Source organism: Cryptomeria japonica, chromosome 5 (assembly GCF_030272615.1).
Source record: "Cryptomeria japonica chromosome 5, Sugi_1.0, whole genome shotgun sequence".
NCBI lineage: Eukaryota > Viridiplantae > Streptophyta > Pinopsida > Cupressales > Cupressaceae > Cryptomeria > Cryptomeria japonica.
This window is the reverse complement of record NC_081409.1, coordinates 699,270,810-699,291,150: the sequence shown is the minus strand read 5'-3', so window position 1 is coordinate 699,291,150 and position 20,341 is coordinate 699,270,810. Positions and strand designations below refer to the sequence as shown.

General features: G+C 40.6%; 1 protein-coding gene across 5 annotated transcripts in view; it reads left to right on the top strand.

The window, feature by feature from the left end:
- The window catches only part of LOC131070658 (probable monogalactosyldiacylglycerol synthase, chloroplastic), a 68,812-nt gene that overhangs the window by 32,987 nt on the left and 15,484 nt on the right, over positions 1 to 20,341 (top strand). For 3 of the 5 annotated variants that reach the window (XM_058006242.2, XM_058006241.2, XM_058006240.2), the window contains exon 7: positions 274 to 336. The exons of 1 other annotated variant lie outside the window; for it this stretch is intronic. In XM_058006242.2, coding sequence (XP_057862225.2) covers positions 274 to 336 — 63 coding nt within the window. Of the gene's footprint in view, positions 1 to 273; positions 337 to 435; positions 610 to 20,341 lie in introns of all 5 variants that reach the window. One more of the 5 variants, XR_009112369.2, reaches the window with a different exon arrangement.

Genomic DNA, 20,341 nt, shown 5'->3' with positions numbered 1-20,341 from the left:
GTAACCATATCTGAGTATGTGAAATGGCTTGGTTGCTTGCAGTGGTAATGGGAATACCTATTTAATCTCTTTTATTCTATCAGTTTATAATTGTGCATATACATTAAGGTAGTCTGAAATGCCAGTTGCAAGCATGCTATTTCCTTCTCTTCTGATATGTTGGCTCATTTTAGGAATTGTAATATGGTCATTGAAGACAGAAAACAATAAAATTCTTGGCATAGGATGTGACTAAGCACAACCAATTTTTTACTGATGCCAATAATTGTGCAGATAAGGGGCTTTGAAACCAACATGGAAGAATGGATGGGGGCTTCTGACTGCATCATAACAAAGGTAAATAACTTAATTTTTTTCTTCTGATGATTGTATTGGGGTTCTACTTATGGGGCCCCATCCCAACTAGATAACATTCGGTGTCACTGCTACAAACAGGCTTGCACTGCTTCAGCATGAACGCTATTGATGGCCTAGAACTAAACTTTCCAGCGTTAACCAGAGGAGCTACTGCTGCCACGAGCAACATGCCACATCCACCAGTACTATCTAACTGCAATCGAAATGCTGCATCCTCCAGCACTATCTGGTTGTAATCTATCTGCAATTTGAGTGAGACTGCCACTCCAGCACACCTTTCAGTGTTAAGATGTCCTTGAGGAGAGTTGAACCTTGGTCTCCCACATGAGAACCAAGAGGCCCAACCACTTAACCACACTCCCGTTGACAACTTACCATAATTTTTGAATGAATAGTTGCTCTCATTTTTTTTGTTTATGGAATCAATCATCTTATCTATGCCAAGCTTGAAGTTCAATGACCATACTTAGAAATCATAATTAGAAATTGCATTCAATATTCTTCTTTCCTTTAGAAGTAAATGTCACAGGCAACTTATCAAGCGTAAATTATGCAGGTTAATATGTTAATGATAATTAAGAACATCAAAACTCTGCACAAAATTTACCATAAGTTGCAATGGGTATAAATGTTGATGCATTTGGCTCATGTGATATTGTAAAGATAGGATGCTTCAGTTGATCTGGAATTTCTTGACGGTTATTATGGCTACGTTAAAGCATACAATATTTTTTATTATAAGTATTAGTGAGGTTATTATTTAAAATGTAAAAGGATATTTGAACTAACAAATCCTAGTGTCATCAGTCATCAACATTGAAGAACCAGCAAAATAATTTGTAATATAAATCATAAATAGACATAATATACGTAGACCAGATAATAAGGGTTTTATACAAGGACCTCTACTGGATGCTAAAAGATCAGCAACATATGGATTTTCTACATCATGAGCACCATCATCATCATTGACATTAGATGTAAGAACATTTGAATAACCATAAGCAATGCCACTACACCTTGCACTAAAATTGTGGTCACTTTCAAACTCCTCAAATGCAACATGTTGGGAAGTGGATTTGACTCCCTATTCCACAACTTCATAAGGGTCTGTGGTCAAAAAGTGTTAAAGTTTGTATCAGATTTTGAATATATAATATTATGATTATGATATATTCTTTTAATCTTAATGTGATATCTTCTATAACTTTGAATTTGTTTTGTTGTTAACAGATTACAATAATTTATGGCAGCACTTGTACGTGAATTTGATTAGCATGAAGATCTGAAATGGTTTTCAGATTTTCTGAGGACAGCCGAAGTGGATTCGATATTAATTGTTTTTCTATATCTCCACCATCTGCTGCCTCCCTTCCTTTATACAAAGGAAGGCATGCCTCCGTAGAGTCATGCCTCTACGTGGATTGAAGTCCACGTAGGGGCATGTCCCTACGGGGACATGTCTCCTGATCGTGGAGACCACGATCAATATAAACACAATGTTAAATGTGGTTAGATTATAGTTAAATGCTCAGTCGGTAATAATACCAAAATATGATTTAATTTCATCATTTAATAGATATCAAGAATGTATATATATAAAATTATTAAATCATATGCTTTGATTTAACAAATAAGCAAAACACATTAAGTTTTGTAATGGAGACTAATTAGGATAGAATAGATATCAAAATGCTTAAGGCCAATAGGCTGATTAAACATTTGGTTTCATCGATCAGAATTATCTGACCGAAGCTACACAACATTGACACTCCCTCTTAGCTAGGGGTCCTTGTATAAAACCCTTATTATCAACCTGTTGTGACCATTTCACACATCGCCCCATCCCAAATGGGGACCCCCTCTTTTTGCTTGTTTTTCGCTCGTTTTCGCTTTCGTTTTTAGGGTTCTGTTGGTTAGTTAGTAGTCTGGATTTAGGGCCAAGCCTTAGGGTTTTAAATTTTGCCTTTTCAAGCCAAAATCCAGTCATTTTTGAGAGCTTTTGAGCTTCTTTTCTAGAATGCAAATTTTGAATACAATGAATTCGCCAAATTGGTCTAATTTTCAATTGGAATGTTCATGCAGAGCTTAAACTTGTCTAAGTGTTGACCGTCAATGTGAATTTTTGTCTGATTGAATATTTTGACCAAATTTTGACTTTTTTGAAGTTTGATCCTGGGCATTGGAATTGATTTGTTTTCACCTCGTGAAGTGTTAAAATGTGAAAAATCTTGTTATTTTGGCCTGTAGGAGCAAAATCGCTCCTGTCCCTCAGTGAAGGACGGGAGCTCAATTTCAAATATCTCATCATCCTTGCAGAGTCTAGACAAATTTTACGTTTGAAGTAATGGAGAACGACAAGATCTTTCCATTGAATATAAATTGAAGATTTTCATGAGCACAGAAAGGCCTCCAGGAAGAAAATCGCTCCTGTCCCTCAGTGAAGGACCGGAGCTACGATTCAAATTTCGTTTTGTCCTTGCAAGATTTTAATGACTTAGCAATTTGAGGACGTCCAAAGGAAGACGCTTTGCCAAATGAATATAATTTGAGATGCAAAAACGAAGGAAAATGACCTATATTGACCAAATAGCTCCTATCCCTCTTCAAGGGACTAGGGCGAAGTACCTTGTAGCTCTCGTCCCTCTCCCAGGGACCAGAGCGATTTCCTTCATTTTGCAGAATCCAGACAAGGGTCAAGGCAAGTTTACATTCAAAAACAAAGGAGAACATGAGGTGAACGCATTGAATATAAATTGAAGATTTTTTGGACGTCCATACCAGTGTTAAATGCCTAGTTCGCTCCTGTCCCTCAGGAAGGGACCAGAGCGATATCTACATAATGGCATAGATTTCAAAAGGCAAACAAGTTTCGAGCAACCAAGAAGGTCGAAAGGACGTCATTCCATGCAATGAAGATAATTGCAAGTTGGTAAAAATAAGAACAAGCTCGCAATGATGAACTTCGCTCCTGTCCCTCAGGAAGGGACCAGAGCGATATTAGATGTATTGATCAATTCATGCAAAATTCGCGTAAGGACAATATATTGCAATGTTCTGGAGGGTCCATGGTATGACAACAAGGTGATAAACAAGAGTTTTGAACGTCCAAACATCGCCAAATGGTGTAAAGGCCCCACATCGCTCCTGTCCTTTGGACAAGGACCAGGGCGATCCTATCAAAAACACTCGCGTTCCTTCAAAGATCAAGGCGAAATGAGGTTAGGAAGTGTAAGGGACATCGTTTGAAGGACATTGCAAAGGAGATCGAAGTTTAAAAGTCGCCAAGATCAAGGAGAAATCAAGATCGCTCCTGTCCCTCTCCAAGGGACAAGGGCGATGGTCCCTTTAATACGTCCAAACGCATAATGAAGACAAATGGAATAAGCGCAAAAGAACACAAACAATGAAGGTTTGAAGGTCAAAGGTACAAGATGAACATGAAGACATGGAGATCGCTCCTGTCCCTCTCCAAGGGACCAGGGCGATAATGATCATGAGATGCATTTGCTCGCACAAGAAAGGCATTCAAATTCGAAAGGACCACCAGATGATCAATTTGGGACGTGGAAGTAAAGGAGTTAAACGTTGAAAACGCAAGAATCTAGACCAAAATCATGGATCGCTCCTGTCCCTTTCCAAGGGACCAGAGCGATGAGGTACGTCCCTTTATTTTCATATTTTTGGTGCCAAATTAAACAATTCGAATTTCCTTAAATGCTAAATCGATTTAAAATTTGAAAATCCATTTTTTTTATTGGCATTTAATATGGCGTTAACATTTATTAATTATTTTTGCCTTATTTAAAAATCGAAATTTGCAATAAAAAATGCAAGGCATTAAATAATTATTTAATTAATAAAAAATCGATTTGAGCGCTCATTTAAGGAGGTCGGCCTTGTCATGTTATTGCAAATCATTTAAGAAATCGTTTGAAATGGTTTTATTTTTATTAAGTCGGCCTTAGTAAATGAAGGATGAATGCGCTATATAAGGGGGGTAGAATTATCATTTTCTACATCATTATTTTACCTTCCTTCATGCGAATTGAGAAGAGGCGAATGTAGTGCGAGTTTCATTCATCCAAAAGAGGTGCGATTTCAAACCAAAGGTGGCGTAAGCAATCAAAAGGTGATGCGAATTTGAAGATCCATCTAAGACCACGCCAAAGGGGAATTTGCTAAGGACTTGGAGATTTGTTAGTGCGAATTTGAAGATCCATTTGAGACCACGTCCAAGGCGATAAGTGAAGATCACATTCTATCCAGAGGTGGCGAAGTCAATTTTGAGGAGATCATATTGAAGATTACTTTTATACCTCGATTTTGCCTAGGCAAATTTTGTTTTTGCATTCTAAAGTTAGCTCTCTATCGAGGTATGGCGATTTAATTGTTATTGTTTTATTCATTCATCGTCATATTTCAAGTTTTGAAAATTTGATCCTTGAGTATCTCTTAGCTCAATCGTTGTATTTTAGGAAATGATAACTCTAGAGACTTATCATAAGATTTCCTAAAATTTATCTCTCTTATTTACGTTATTTATTGCAAAATCTATTTCTTATAATGAAATGCTGTGTAGGTATGGCGACCCCAAAGGCGGGAGCATCCACCAGTCGCTCGGCTCTCATGAAAGAAGATCAGAAGACCGAAGAAGTGGAGACCAAGATCGTGTCCAAGTGGAGCAACATTGGAGATACAAACTTGGGGAACTTTAGCACGAAAAAGTTCCGAGAGGTCCCTTACATCGGCAAGCCATCACCTGTCGCCCGGAGAATAATAGAGAGTGGCATCATTAAGGCGGCCGGTTTTCCTCCAGCCATTCAGTGCCACGAGTTGATGATCGAGTGTGCCCGTCATTACAATCCACAGTCCAGGACAATTGTGTCCAACGAAGGAAACATTTTGGCGTACCTTTCAGAGGAAGCCATAAGTGAAGCCTTCCATCTTCCAGAGCACAGGGACATGATATACAAGAGCATTGAAGGAGCCAGATCAGTGTACGATGATGATCCAGATGCTTGCCTAAGCATAATCAACAAGAACTGGCTACTCAAGAGTCGTCCCCGTCTGAGCAAAGTACCGAACACACCACACAGGATTGATTTCCAAGAGGAGTACAGAGATTTGATCACCATGCTCAACAGAGTTACAGGAGCGCCTCATGCCTTCTATTTTGAGAAATGGATGTTTTACTTCATCCAGGTGATTGTTCAAGGAAAGGGTACAATACATTGGGCTAGGATAATTAGCCATTGCTTAGACGTACAGTTGAGAAGACTTAGGGCTACTAAGTCCTTCCACATGAGTTCATACGTCATCTATGCCTTAATCAGGAGCGTTGAGTACGCAGGACTACCTCACAGAGGAGTGATTGGAAGAGGACCCGGCGAGGTCAGAGTTTGCGAATCCTATACCTACTTGCATCATCCACCAGGGAAGAACTACAAGTTAATCAATGATACTTTCACGATGAACATCACAAGGACGTTGCAAGGAGGGATTCACAACAGATTATCTCAGGATGCCCAGGAATTCATCAAGAGGTACGGTGCTTGGTTCATTCAGTTTCCCAAATTCACTTACATTAGAGTGTATGGATGTCCTTTACCTCCATACATGTTGCCGAGGTACCCGACAGATAGAATTGTGTTACTTGAAGTAACAAGGCAGTTGGCAGCATATGTGAAGGCATTCAGACACAGACATCAGAATGGAGTTCAGGTACCTATTATTTTGGGTAATTCAGTTGAGGTATGTCCTAATGTCTTAGCCATGGATGACGTAGAGAAGGAGTTAGCCTTGTATCCTTTTTCATCTTTTGCTTGGAGGAATAGTTTTGATCCCCATGGACATTTAGAGGAGACGGTCGGTAGAAGATTTAGACATGAGTACCAGATTGAAGATTTTATGATGAATCTCCTAGATGATCTTGAATTAAAACGAAAGATACATTCTAGATTGCCTCTGGATTTCATCAGGAAATGTAAGATTTACAGAGTAGCCGACCAAGCTCAGGACAACGGCAGGCACATCCAATCTTCATATGATAGAGAAAGCAAAACAATAAGTTTGAATTGGAATGAGCCCGAGGCCGTGGATTTAGATGAATTGATGGCACCAGTCTTGTCTTGTACTCGCAGATGGGTAGACGTTCAGCATCAGAAGTTGAGAGAACAAGGCATAGCCATGTCTTTTACTTTGGAAGAAAAGCCAGCCGAAGGTGGAGCCAGTGTTAGTGAAGGCAATCCTAATCCTAGGAATTCAGGTGAAGGTAACCTTCGATGTGCCAGTGAGGGCAATCTCCATTCGAGAGGTTCGAAGAGAAAGGAAAGATCAGAGAAGAAAGAGCCTTCCAAGAAAAAGCAAGGTGCTAACAAAAATCAAACACCAGGTACTTCTTCCAGGCCAGAGGATAGAACAGTTCGAGTGGAAGAATCCATGGAGTCGATGGTACAAAATGATAGGCAGGAGGAAGGACAGGCACAGCATGTTTCATCCGATGGATCCCTCCAAGACTATGATTTAGATAATGATAATGAAGTAACATCTCCTCCCAGACAAGAAGAAATGGTACATAAAGAAATTCAAGTTCAAGAGACAAGATCAAATATCCCAGATTGGTTGAAGGAAAGGTTGACTAAGGTGATCGTAATTGAGGACGAGGACAGTGCAATTGATTTAGAGAGCCTTGTTGGACGTTCACATATGACAACAGAGAAGAAGAAGGCTACAAAGATGTCCAAGATGATTCGAGATGAGACTGGATCTAGAAAACTGCAGATAGCTACACCGGCAGCAGACAAATATGAGGGTGAGATCCTAGCAGAGGACTATCATATACAGACTATTGAGTTAGGACCATCCACAGCAGAGCAGACTTTAGATGATGCCACCGACACATTTGAGGCATTGAAGGACAAGTTTAGAGAAGAAGTAGAAAAGAATAGAAAGCTTGAGAAAGAGGTCGGTGCATGGAGGACATATTTCAGTCACATCAATGAACCTTTGGGACGTCAGGATCCAGTTAGATCACCATTGCAGGCATTGCCCCTTCAATCAATCAATGAAGCAGAAAGATTCAGGAATATGGTCCAGCGTACATGTAGTTGGATGGATAGATCTCACACGGTGGCCATTGAGTTTGTTACAAGGATGTCGAAGATCACCCATCAGGCTATCCAAGTTCTTGAGATTATTCACAGATTGATGGCAACAGTAGCTGCATTTGCCCATACCAAGGACGTTGTCATCCCTGTCTTGAAAGTTATAAGACATACATCCAGAAGAATTCTAGCACAAGAGAGGATCTTAGAAGGTGATTCTCACAGTTTGTTTCAGTGGTCAACCTTACTCCATATAAAGAGTGTTCTCTTTGAGGACATCAGTGTTAGATGTGGTCAAGTTGAGGAGGTGATCAATCCGATCCAGGACAGAGTATTTGAGGTACTTCGTACCATTCTTGGCAGAAGGATCGAGGTCGAGACAGATGTGGATATACAAGAATTTGAGGATAGAATCAAGATCATCTTTCGCAAGGACGCAGATGTTACAGATGAGCAGTATGATCAGATGTATGCCACCATGCTCCTGATTGATAGAACAAAGGAACTTGAACCTACTTGGGACACAGCTCTTCTAGATGCATTTGATCAGGTTATCCACTTAGAAGAGAGTATCAAGAATCTTCCCGAGATTCCAAGCACAGAAATCGAAGAAATCGTGACAAAATTCATTGCATATGCTAAGAAAGAGAATTGGAAAGGGAATAAGATTCTAGATGAAAGGTTGTTACAGATGACATGACATCTTATTTCTCATTGGTTGATACCTCCTAGATTTTTGTGCCAAATTTAATATTTGGCTATGTATTTAATGTTGTTCAGTAAAAAGGAGGTCATTTGTAACAAACCCTAATTAGGGTTTAGGTGTCATGATCTTGTCCATTGATTTGCTTTCAATCTGGACCTTTCATTGTAACTGGGGATGCTATTTATACCCCCATTTTTCATTTCATTTGGGAGATATAGAATAAAAAAATAGAGAATAGAGTTAAGAGTGTAATAGAGAGATTAGAGTTAGAAGCAATTTTATTTTGTAGCAAGATTGAGTCTTGAAGAGAGAAATTCAAGCAATTGTTGTATATGATGACTTGGAAATCAATAAAATATTGAAGTTATGGTGTTTTGTTGCAAGTTTCATAAGTTATCTTCATGGTTGTTGGATGTACTTGAATCACGCTCAATCGAAGTAGTTTGTTAATTTGAAAGGCTAAGTGTGAGATTTGATATTTGGTAGGATTCGCAATCCAAACCACTAGCTTCTTGCTGATTGTAGGAACGCCTTGCGTGGTCGACTGGAAAACATTTTGAGTCATTAACCTTCAAGCATTTTCGCATCTAGGATATGTACCTTCGTAGTAGTGTCCTCGGTCTTTGATGCATTGAATACCATTATTACCTTAGAAGATCGCACTAATTTCAATTGAGTTGTTATCTTATGGCAAAGTTGAAGTTAGTTGAGTCTTGCCAAATCTCATTCATGCTAAGTCGTTCATAGGGTTAGGCTAGATTAGACTTCCTTAAACCCTGTCTTTTTTCCATTTTTTTTGAAAGTTCCTTTAGTTTAGTAAAATCTTCAAGCTTTGAATACGTAAGACCCCTTGGAGGAAACAGCAAATCACATCATACCACTAAAAAAGCTTGTCCACACGTGGAGACCCCACTAAAAGAACCTTGGAGTCCATCTAACTGATCCTTTTTGCAGATCTTCAGCAGTTAGAGACTATTTTCTCAAGAGAGGATAAGATGCCTGTCGGTATTTTATTCTGTGTATGATTGTGTACAAAATACACGTCAACACAACCCTTATTATGTTTTAAATGACATTGAAGTTTATGGTATTTTTGTTGATTATACAATGCTATGTGGTATTCTACACTAAAATCTTGGTTTTAGGCTACAAACTATACATATGCGATCTTTACATGTTTTTGGTATGGATGAAACATAAATGGACCCAACCCCACAATTTTTTTTGTTGCATGATCCATGAATTAAATCCACAAACTTGAACCAAGATCCAAACTAGTGTTGACAACTTAATTACAAAAGATAATTTTTCCGTGAGGATGCGTACCCCCTCAAATCCCCATGTTTCTGGGATGGGGATGTTTTTGGGATGTGGGGAATTGGAAGGAATGTCCCCTTGCCATCTTGCCATTGGTGCTTAAGGCCAGAGGATGTTTTTGAGATGTTCCCGTCAAGTAGGCAACATTATTGAGACACCCCGTGGTTTGGGAATGGCTCTGGGACTCCCGAGTATCCTTGAGATGTCTAGGAAATTCCAAAAAATATCCAATATTTTTTAAAAATAAAAAAGTGTTTTCAATTTGTGTGCCAAAAATCCTAACCCTAATGGTCTATGGCTATGTGCTATAGCTAAACCCTAAGCAATCACACAAACTTATAAATAGGCATCTAACTTGTAAGCTTGTTTTCAAATCACCTAAGCTTGAAAATAGTTAGGACTTGATGTTGCAATAAATAAGTGACAAAATTGTGAAAATAATATTCACCCTGAAGGTTTGTGTGGTTTTGGTTGTACAAGCTCCATTGTGGGTGCTGCCCCTCAACCTCTTTGGAGGGTCTACCACTAGACCTTGCAAGGGGCTCTCCCCCTTGACCCCATTGGGGGCTTTGTCCTCATACCCCGTGAGGATCACTGCCCTTCGATCCTATTGGGGGATTGGCTCCCAAACCTCCACCCACCTCTCGATCATTTTAGCAAAAGGTTGAGATGGCTTTGTCTAGCAAATGGTGTCCTCAACTTGAAAAACTCATTATGCTAGGAGTGGATTAGTGTTTCATTCGTTACCTTATGGGACTAAGGTGGAACTATTAAGTGGCAAAGCCACACAAAAAGTGTGTCTAGATTTCATTTTATGTTTCTCATGCTTATGGTGGAGTTTTATGATGTCTTAGCCATTTTGAAGAAACTTGATGGAACTTTAAGAGGGCAATGCCACTCAAAATGGCTCCACTTGATTGATTTGTTCATCTTCTTCCTTGGGCATTGTTTTTTGATGATATTGATACCTTGCAATAGTGCCAATCTTTGACAATTTTAGAAACCTTAATCCTTGTGCACACTTTCTTTTAGACTACCACTTTAAATTTGTGTATGGAACTTTGAGATGGCTTTGCCATTGGAAAAGTGTACTTCCACTATAACTTGCCTTTGGATTTCACAGATTGGCAAGGATTTGTGGTGACATTACCACTCAAAGTGTGGGAGCAGTTTACTTAGACCTTTGCTAATCTTGTATTCAGACTCAAATTCTTGACATTTTTGTCTCTTCTTTTTATTGCTAGAGCCATCATCAATTAGAGACATTGTCTTTCATTTGGCATAGTCTATCCTTTAGCAATCTATGTCTACTTGGGTAAGATTATGCTACTTAACATATAGAGTAAGCAGAAATGTAACTTACATAACATAGAATATTAGAATATAGAAATACCAAGCACTAATATGACATCAAAAAGATGGAGCATTTATTCCAATATGCAATGTGTACATGACAATGATAACATGCCCTCGACAAACACAAAATGAGTACATAAATAGTAGTTTGTAGCGGGTTAAGATTACCAACCGCCAAGAATTATTAAGAAACAACTACTTGTCGAGACAATAAATACAATTACATCACATAGATTGTTAATAGCCGACTAACTTCTACACATTTTATTCCATTTGCTAATTTATTTATTTATAAACAAACTTGATACACTCGGTCGACTACATTAGTCCCAAACATCTGGGACAAAACTGGGTGTTGGAACACACAACAAAACTAAAGGAAATGTCAATGAGAGGGGTGAGAAGATGCCCTTAGAAGTATGGAGGACGTTGGAGTAGATTCTTGGGACTGTTGTTGCTAAAGGCATTGGAGGTGTTGGTTGGCCACCAATTCCCTCTCCCTGACTGCCTTCACCATATAGGCGGCTTCGATCAACTGCTTTTTAGTCTTCTTGAGTCATGGTCTTTCTCCATTAGCTTCCCATCCCTCGCTGCCAACTGTTGCACAAGCTGGGTAGTCTTCTCTGCCAATTGTCTATCCTTCTTGGCTAACTGGTGCTCTTTGTTAGCCACGATTTTCTCCAATGTGATAATGGGAGCATGCTCCTAGGCTAGTTGCTATTTGGATTTTTGAAATTGATCTGCCAAGGCCTTTCAAGCCTGCTCGACCTGGTGAAGGCCCTATCTCGTGACTGAGTAGCGTCCTCTATGGAAGCACAATTCCATGTTATGGAGCACTCACAACACTCAGCCATGTCAGCCTCCAACAGTTGGCCGTGGAGGATGCCAAGCATTCAACATCTCTTGCGTCTCCACATGTGGCTACCCTCTGGAAATGAAGCACCTAAAAAATTGTGTGGCATTCCATCTGCATCAAGGCTAGAATGTGCTCCGCCGCATGTGCCACTAGGGGGTCATGGCTAATATCCAAATCTCGAGCAAGATCCTCCATTGTATCCATGAATGTAGCCATTTTCTGTAGCTATTGAATGTAGCGTTGGATTGTAGCGACTAAATCATGGGGATTTAGTTAGCCTAATCGGAGAATAAACTTGTCCTAGTCATCGGATGATGACTCTTCTTCTCTTGCATGTGTCTGTGGAATTGTAGGCTGGATGGGCTCAACCATTGGTTGTGTTGGCTTTGAAAGTGGTTTTGAATGCGAATGGTCACAAACACCTTGTATTGGTTTTGGCTCACTCTGAGTGGGTTCTGCTACCATAGCTACTATGCCCTCTAATGCGATATTCTTCGAAAGTAGCCAAGGAGGCTTGAATGGAGGTGTATTTGGTGGGATCCCCTTCATGTCTAACCAAGTGTGAATGGCATCCTCGAGCTTTGTAGTAGGAAGGGCCTTGTCTACTAGAAGTGTGTCGTTTGGCACTAAGGGATCCATTGATGGGGCAATGAGCAGGGGTACATCTAGTGAGGGTGTTACCACTACCTGGATGACTGGTGGTGGTATGTCAAGTGAGGGTGCTACCACTGGTTGGATGACTGGGGCTTGTATAGGAACTGATACTAGTGGTACTATGGTCATGTCCTTAATAGGAAAGGCCTCCTCCACATCTAATTCTTGAGCTTGCCTCTATTGCCAAGTAGGCCTAGTAGAACATGGTTGCCCACGAAGGATCAAGGTTTCCAATTGGCTGTATTGTTCCCATTTGTCTAAGGGTACTTGAGTGCGAACTATGGCCAAGAAGAGGTCAATGGCATGTTGAGTCATGTAGAAAGCCTTGTGCTGCAAACACAAGAAGTTTGTGACCCTCTCAAAGAGTAAGGATGCCCAATTGTAGACTTTACCAATGCTGAGACCTATCATGAGATCAATCATCCACATGACACTATCCGATGCCCTACTCGCTCTGTAAGTCCGCTTTTAATCAGGTCCAACACACATTGCCATTTGGTTGTGGTGATGAAATTATTTTTGAGCCCCCAACTATTAATACTCCTCCAACTACTGTCCAGTTCTTTATCAAATCGGTGTGACACACTCTCTTAATGATTTTACAAGTGCGGTTGCTGTTGCACCAAAAGCACGACCTGTTAATGCCCGATACAACCACTAGACTTATAGAATCCACAGGAGGCAGTTAAGCCATGTCACAAATCCGAGCATTGCGTTGCACAACACAAGGAGACCAAGGGCACACACCTTGCAACAATCCCCCCCCTCCGCCTAGTGCAAGCGAGGGGTTTGAACCTATGACCAAGCTCTGATACCATTTGTTACAAGTGCGGTTGCCGTTGCACCAAAAGATTGACCTGTTAATGCCTGATACAACCACTAGACTCATAGAATCCACAGGAGGCGGTTAAGCCATGTCACAAACCCGAGCGTTGCGTTGCACAACACAAGGAGACCAAGGGCACACAACTTGCAACAAATGAGTGCATCCTTGTGTTGCCATGCCATTTTCCCACTTGGCTTGACAACAAAGGTTCCTCTCAAGGGCATATCCCAAATAGCCTCGTAAACTCAATAGGCCAGATAGAGAGAGTAATCTTGCAACCCTTATACAGTATGACCAATTTGTGGGAGTGTCTTTCGTATTGTGTCACCATCACCTTTAGGTAGGGATCGAACTCCCAAACATTAAAAAGGGTTAGTTTTGTGGCTTTATTTGCTGGCACGTGTATGAAAGCTACTTTCAGGGAATGCTTGTCATCCATGCCCTGCCACCTGGTGCGACACTCGTTACCACTCAAGCTATTCCAAGTAAGAGTGTCAACAATAATGGTATCAATGCGTGTTGCCTTCCTTGATTGAATGCGAGGCCTGAATCGTTTTCCTTTGCTACTACTTTCCATGGCTATGACCCTTCATGAATGCCTCCAATATATATTGCCTTCTCAAACTGTTAGCAAAACCGTTGTTCTGAGATTGGCCGTGCCAATTTTATTGCCTGCCATGCAAGGTACTGTGCCAAATTCACTAGCTTCCGCTTGAGTGCCAACAATAAGGGTTGTATAGGCCATACCAAAGCCAAACCCTAAGGCCGTACCAGTTGGCTAGGAAATTATAGTACCAATGTCTCAAAAAAATGGCTTACCAGTTTGTCCATGAGTTGCCTTCCTAGTTGATGATCAACTTGTTGTACCGATTTGTGAGCAAATAGCTATACCAAAACCAAGGGATCATGCCATACCAATATGTGAGCAAATTGCTATACCAATACCAAGGGATGATGCCGTGCCAATTTGTGAAGTGACTATACCAGTTTATGCCGTTCGATATACCATGAACTAGAAAATTGCTCTACTGTGGTTTGTGAGCCTTTCTTTGTTGGAAATAAGAATATATCTTGCCAATGTTGAGTAATATAGTGCTGAAAGGGTAAAATAGATGGCCGAAGGTAATTCACATTATCTAATTTTTTAATTTTCATTTTTATATTCTTGACCTTATATGTCCTCTTTATTTGTCCTTTAGGGTTTATAATTTTGTTAATTGGGCCCCTACATTACTTTTTGTTTTCACCACTTTAATAATATTTTTATAAAAAATCTCTTCTTCCACATTTTGCCAACATGTCCTCTTTAATTTTAATTTTATTGGCCTTAGCACTCCATAGAAATTTTTGCTCGATTTCTAATTTTTTCTCCACTTTTGATTTTTTTGGCACTTTTAATTCTTCCAAAATTCTTTCTCCTCTTTTATTTTTTGCTTTTTATGTTTCCCACTATCTTCATCATTGATCTTTCTCTTTGTTCCTCTACACCCATCGAGTGGTCTGACCTTTATTCCCGAGGCTTACTGCCACCAACAAGTGATGGCAGCCTCTTATAGCAATCATTTTAACATGTATCAACACATTCTAGATCAATTTTTTTATCAATGGAGTAGGCCCCACACCTTTATACCTGCTGTCAATATGCCGTGCACCATATTGTTGGCACCATGTGGTCTCTTCCCCATTAACCTTTGGTTGCTTGCCGGATTTGGTATGACTTTCTAGAGTGAGTTTGATGTTGGTAGTGGCAAAGGTTCTATTTTATTTTTGCGATAGTGCTTGATGATGTCTTTGTTATATCCATCCCGCTCACAAATGAACTAATCATCCGCCTTTATTAAAGCCTTTAAACATGGTCCAATCTATATCCCATATTCCTCCAGATCAATTTCCTCCTCTGGGTCATCCTTAGGGTTTACCTCGTGCCGCCTGGTCCTCCTTCCTCTTCCTCTCGGCTTCTTCATCTATCTCATATGCCAAGTATCCCTCGTACTCACCTTCATATGTCATAATTAGTCTCCAAAAGCCACCCATGCGTCTCTTTGATGCCAATGTGCCAAAAAAGCATTTTTCAGATGTTTGTGAATTCGTGGTACAATAATGCCCTCGACATGCTTCCTAATCATTCCCTCTTCCACCAATTTATTGTCTCCTCCTTCGGCCTAGTCTTCTTTAGGAAAAAACCGTTGTTTTGTTGTCACCAAGTCTTCCTCTAATGCTTCGTCCCTTCCTACTATCCATCCTCCTCTGGTCGTGTATCCCAACATATTGATTTCCACGGTAGGTCCTCCTCTCTCCTAGTAAACTTTGAGCTTTGATCCGTTGATGAGGTCTCGTATGGTTGTATTGTCCAAAGTTGCCAAGTTGATTGCTCCATTCTCGACAACCTCCTTGATTTTATAAGGTCCCAACCACCAAACTTTGAACTTTTCAGGTTTAATCTCGTTATGACCGTAATATTTCAAAACTAATTGCCCTGGTTGAAAGTTCATTTTTTGAAGATGTTTGTCGTGCCAGAACTTCCGTTGTCATTGCATGGTTTTGGTAGCCCATTGTGCCATTACCCTCTGTTCATGTAACTTGTTAGGGCGAAGAGGCATTCCTTTAGGGTCTTGGTGTCGCCAAGATGGTTCTTGCCAACAATTCTCAGGCTAGGGGCCAAGTACTTGGTGGGAACCATTGTTACTTGCTTGTACATGAGCTGGAATGGTGTGTGCCCTCTCATCACTTTGTACGTCATACGGTAGGTCCATAGTACGACTATTAGTCTTTCTTCCCAATCCTCCTCTTCGACATCGCACGACTTGTAAATGACCGAGATCAACACCCTATTTGTTGACTTTGCCTAGGCATTGGCTTTTAGATAGTATGGATTGGACAAATTGTGAAAGATTTTGAATTTTGTTGTCATTAGTTGAATGACATGATTGACGAAGTGCACAGCCCGGTCACTCATTATTTGAATAGGGATGCCTTAAGTTGTGACTATTTGTACATAGATGAACCTTGCCGTATTAATGATTGTGTTGTCTGATAGTGCCCTTGCCTTTGCCCACTTCATAAGATACTCAGTGCCTACCACAATGTATCGACACGTGCACTTAATTGACCTTCAATGGACCAATGAAGTCTAGGCCCCACCTCTAACAATTCCTGTGGCTACGAGGGGAACAATGACATGTGGTTTCTCTTGAGAGGTTTGCTGGCTCTTTGGTAGGTATCACATCCAACTACCCACTCTTGGGCATTTATATACCGTCGGCCACCATAAACTTGCCAAGAGGACCTTTCATGCTGTAGCATTTGGTCTCATGTGACTCCAACTAGGCATTCATGTGCTTCTTTCATTACTGTGGGTGTCTCCTACATGACACATCTTCGCAACACATGGTCAGGACCCATTTTATACAACAAACCATTTATAAGCTGAAAGGTTTTACCCTTCAAAGCGAGTTTCCTCCTCTCGCTTGGTGGCATCTCTCTCTAGAAATTAGAGGTTGATAGGTACTCTTTGATGCTTTTGTACCATGGTGGTAGGCTACAATCTGGAATAGGTGAGCATCTGAAAAGTCGTTCACATTGTTAGGTGGCTCTCTCGATTTGATTCTTAACAACTAGCTGGCAATTACATGGCTTTTCCTTGACTGTACAATGATCGTGAATGTAAACTCCTGTAGCAAGAGCAACCATTTCCTTACTTGTCCGAATGATTGGCTTGTTCACCAGGTACATGAGGGCTTGGTGGTCTACATAGAATAAACAATGATAAAACTTAGAGTACACCATTCCTAGTGATTCTCTTTCAATTCCTTCTACCTTTGAGAGTAATTGATTGGTGAAGAACACCAAATGATCTAGGCCTTGTAATCTTGCTTGTGCAAGTGTAGCCCTAATGGCATAATTTGAGGCATCTACATGCATGTGGAACTCCTTGTTCTAGTTTGGGTATGCCAGGATAGGTGTGTTGACCAACCTTGACTTGAGTTCATTGAAGGCCTTTTCTTGCTCATTCGCTCATGTGAATGGTTGTCCCTTGTCAGCATATCCAGTGAGTAAGAATCTTGGGCGAAGCTCTTGATAAATCTTTTGTAGTAACTGACATGCCCATGAAAGGATTTTTCCCCTGTGACATTCTCGAGCAACTCCATTTGCACGATGAACCTTACTTCGTTTGGATCGGTCTTCAGTCTTGCCTTGCAAATGATATGGCCAAGTAACTTACCATTAGGTATCATGTACCTACACTTTAGATTCAACAAAATCAACACCAATTGTGCTCTCTTGCACCTCTCCATGCATTCTTGTTCTGGCCATTGTACATTGACCAATCATCTAGGATAGTTTTGAAATTCCCCACAGACATCTTATCAAAGATATGTAGAATGATCCACTAGAATGTTGCAGGGGCGTTGTATAAGCGGAATGGCATCTAGTTGTACATTTATACTTCGTCCTCCACTATAAAGGTAGTCTTTAGTTTGTCCTCTTCAGCGATGCTTGTCTAGTTTTACTCGAGAAATTTGTCTATAAATGAGTACATCTCATGGCGAGCAACTTCTTCCAGGATAGTGTCAGTGAGTGGGATAGGGAAGGGGTCCTTGTTAGTTACTGCATTCAATCACCTAAAGTCCAGACATATTTTGATTTGATTTGCCTCCTTCAGGGAAATTACAATTGGTGAGACCCATTCACTTTTCTGCTCCTTGAAGATTATGCCTGCCTCCAACATTTTCTCTATCTCCTCCACCTTGGCAGCATGATTATTGTTCATCCTATATGGCCTTTTTCTTACCGGTTGTGCTCTAGGTACAAGGGGAATTCTTTGTATGCACAATTTGGGGATATGCTCGTCAGATCCTGGTATGTCTAGGCAAAGGTATCCTTGTACTCCATGAAGATATGCTGCCTTAACTATTGGTTTCTAGTCATCGCTGATGAGAATTGTCTTTGGGTTGTCTTCATCACTGAAGTTTACTCTCTTCATCCTTGGCTCTTCATATTTTATCTCCTTGTCTCATTCAATATTATGAGCTAGTATGTCATCGACTTTTGCAACTCCTTATATTCCTTGTACTTAGGTGGAAATGTCTCACATGTTGATGCTTTATTCTCTTCCTCGTCCATCTTTGTGATCTACAACATGTTGCACTTAGGGTGGAATACTTCATAGTCCTCCATTTGCTAGTGGAATAGGCTATTGACATAACTCGTCTGGTCCTCAGAACAATTCTCAAGATTGAGTACTCCTTTATTGTTTGGTTCTATTCTTCCTTCATTTGTCTCCAGTTCTCCCCCTTCTAATTTTGAATAAGAAGATGCCAATTCTTTGTTGATTGCTTGGTTCTTGAGGTCAATTACGAACTTTCTCCCATTGCTCTCAATGGATAGTGTGTTCTTCCAATTGTGATTGGCTTTTGTTGCTACCAGCCATCCTTTGCCAAGCAATGCGTCGTACACCTTCTCTAATGGAATGACAACAAAGTTCAACAAAAATTGCTGCTTGCCGATCATCACCTTTTGTGCCATCAACATACCAAGTGGCTGCTGGGACACCTACTAATAGAATGTTGGTGGCCACAAGGTCGTCTTTCCAAGACACTTCCATGACTCCTTTGGTAGTATGTTCACTCCTGATCCTCCGTCCAAAAATGTGTTTGTATGTTTTCTTCCCATGATCTCCATCTCCATGATGGCTGGCTGCTTCCCGATGTTAACAATCAATAGCATGTGATCGGTGACTTTCTCGCCACTTGGTACCACTGTACTCTTTCTTGGATGTAATTTCCACTCTCAGTTGTGGCATTGTCTGCAAGAGATTTGTCACCTTGATGGGAATTGTTGTCTATGACACCTGTTGTACCGTGGTTTTTTCGGACTTCGATTGTACGAAGGTGCTGGTTGTTTCATTAGATGTTCTCTCATTGGCCATTGCTTCAATTTCAGTCTTGGCTGCTCAAAGCCTTTCCTTCTCCATATGAGGGTGTGTACACTACTTTTTTGGTTTGTGCTCAGGTAATTGCCAGAATCTTGTTTTCTGCTCCCAGCATGTTGATACCCTTTTGTTTCAAGCAATTGGTGTCCTCATGATCACCTGACCCACACCACTTGCATAGCAAGCCTCCCTTGTTCAGATTTCTCTGGCACTCCTTGGCGAAGTGACCCCTAAAATTGCACTTACAACATTGGATCATGGGTCTCCCTTTGGAATCATATTGGATACAACTTCTTGGCCCACTATTACTATTATTGTACTTGTTAGTATTCCATCTTCGGTTTTGGAACTTGCTAGGAGATGCATTGTTGTTGGTGTTTTTTTGTTTTGATGGTGTAGTAGGAGGGGTTGACTATTCCGCTTGGGCGAAGAGCATTTGTGTGCTCCTTGTTTTTAGATTGTAATGGCATTCCTTGATGGAATGTCCCATTACTTGACAAGTGTCACATAACAACTTATTAAAAAAGTTTAGTGTGTGGCCTTTTACCTTACAGTTGGTGCACCACAAATCTTTTGCCTCAGCATTCTTCTCCTCGGCCTTGAGTTCCTTCATCATGTGCAACATATCTTGTCTCAAGGCTTGCACTATCTTTGACTCACCATCATTGCTTTTGTCCTCCATGCTCTCGTCATCGCTTGTCTTCTTCTTTCCCCGTGAGGATGTTTTATTCTCACTTTCAATGCCCATCACTTGATTGTAAGCATCAACATACGAGGACATAGGTACTATTTTCATTTTCTTTCGCAGCAAGGGGATCAGTCCCTTGATGAACCATCTCTCCTTCAACTTGTCAGTTGACTAATTCCATCTTACCCAACAACTCCTTGAGCCTATGATTGCAAGCTCGTATGTTTTTGTGCTTCCCCTGTTTGGTATTATAGATTTCAGCAACAATTTCATTATCATCTCTTAGGAGTTTAAACTTAAATTTGAATGCCTTCTTCAATGCTTCCAAAGATTTTGCGTGTGCATCCTCTAGTTCTAAGAACCAATCAATGGCTATTCCTCGTAGTGTTGTGGGAAATGCTCTTAGCCTATAATCTTTGTCTAATTGGCTTCTTGCTAATGGGATGGTTTCGCATGTCTTATAGTGCCTTACGGGGTCCTATGATCCATTGCGTGTACTTAGAGAGTTTCTGCTTGTCAATATTTGGACTCGTTGGTGGAGTC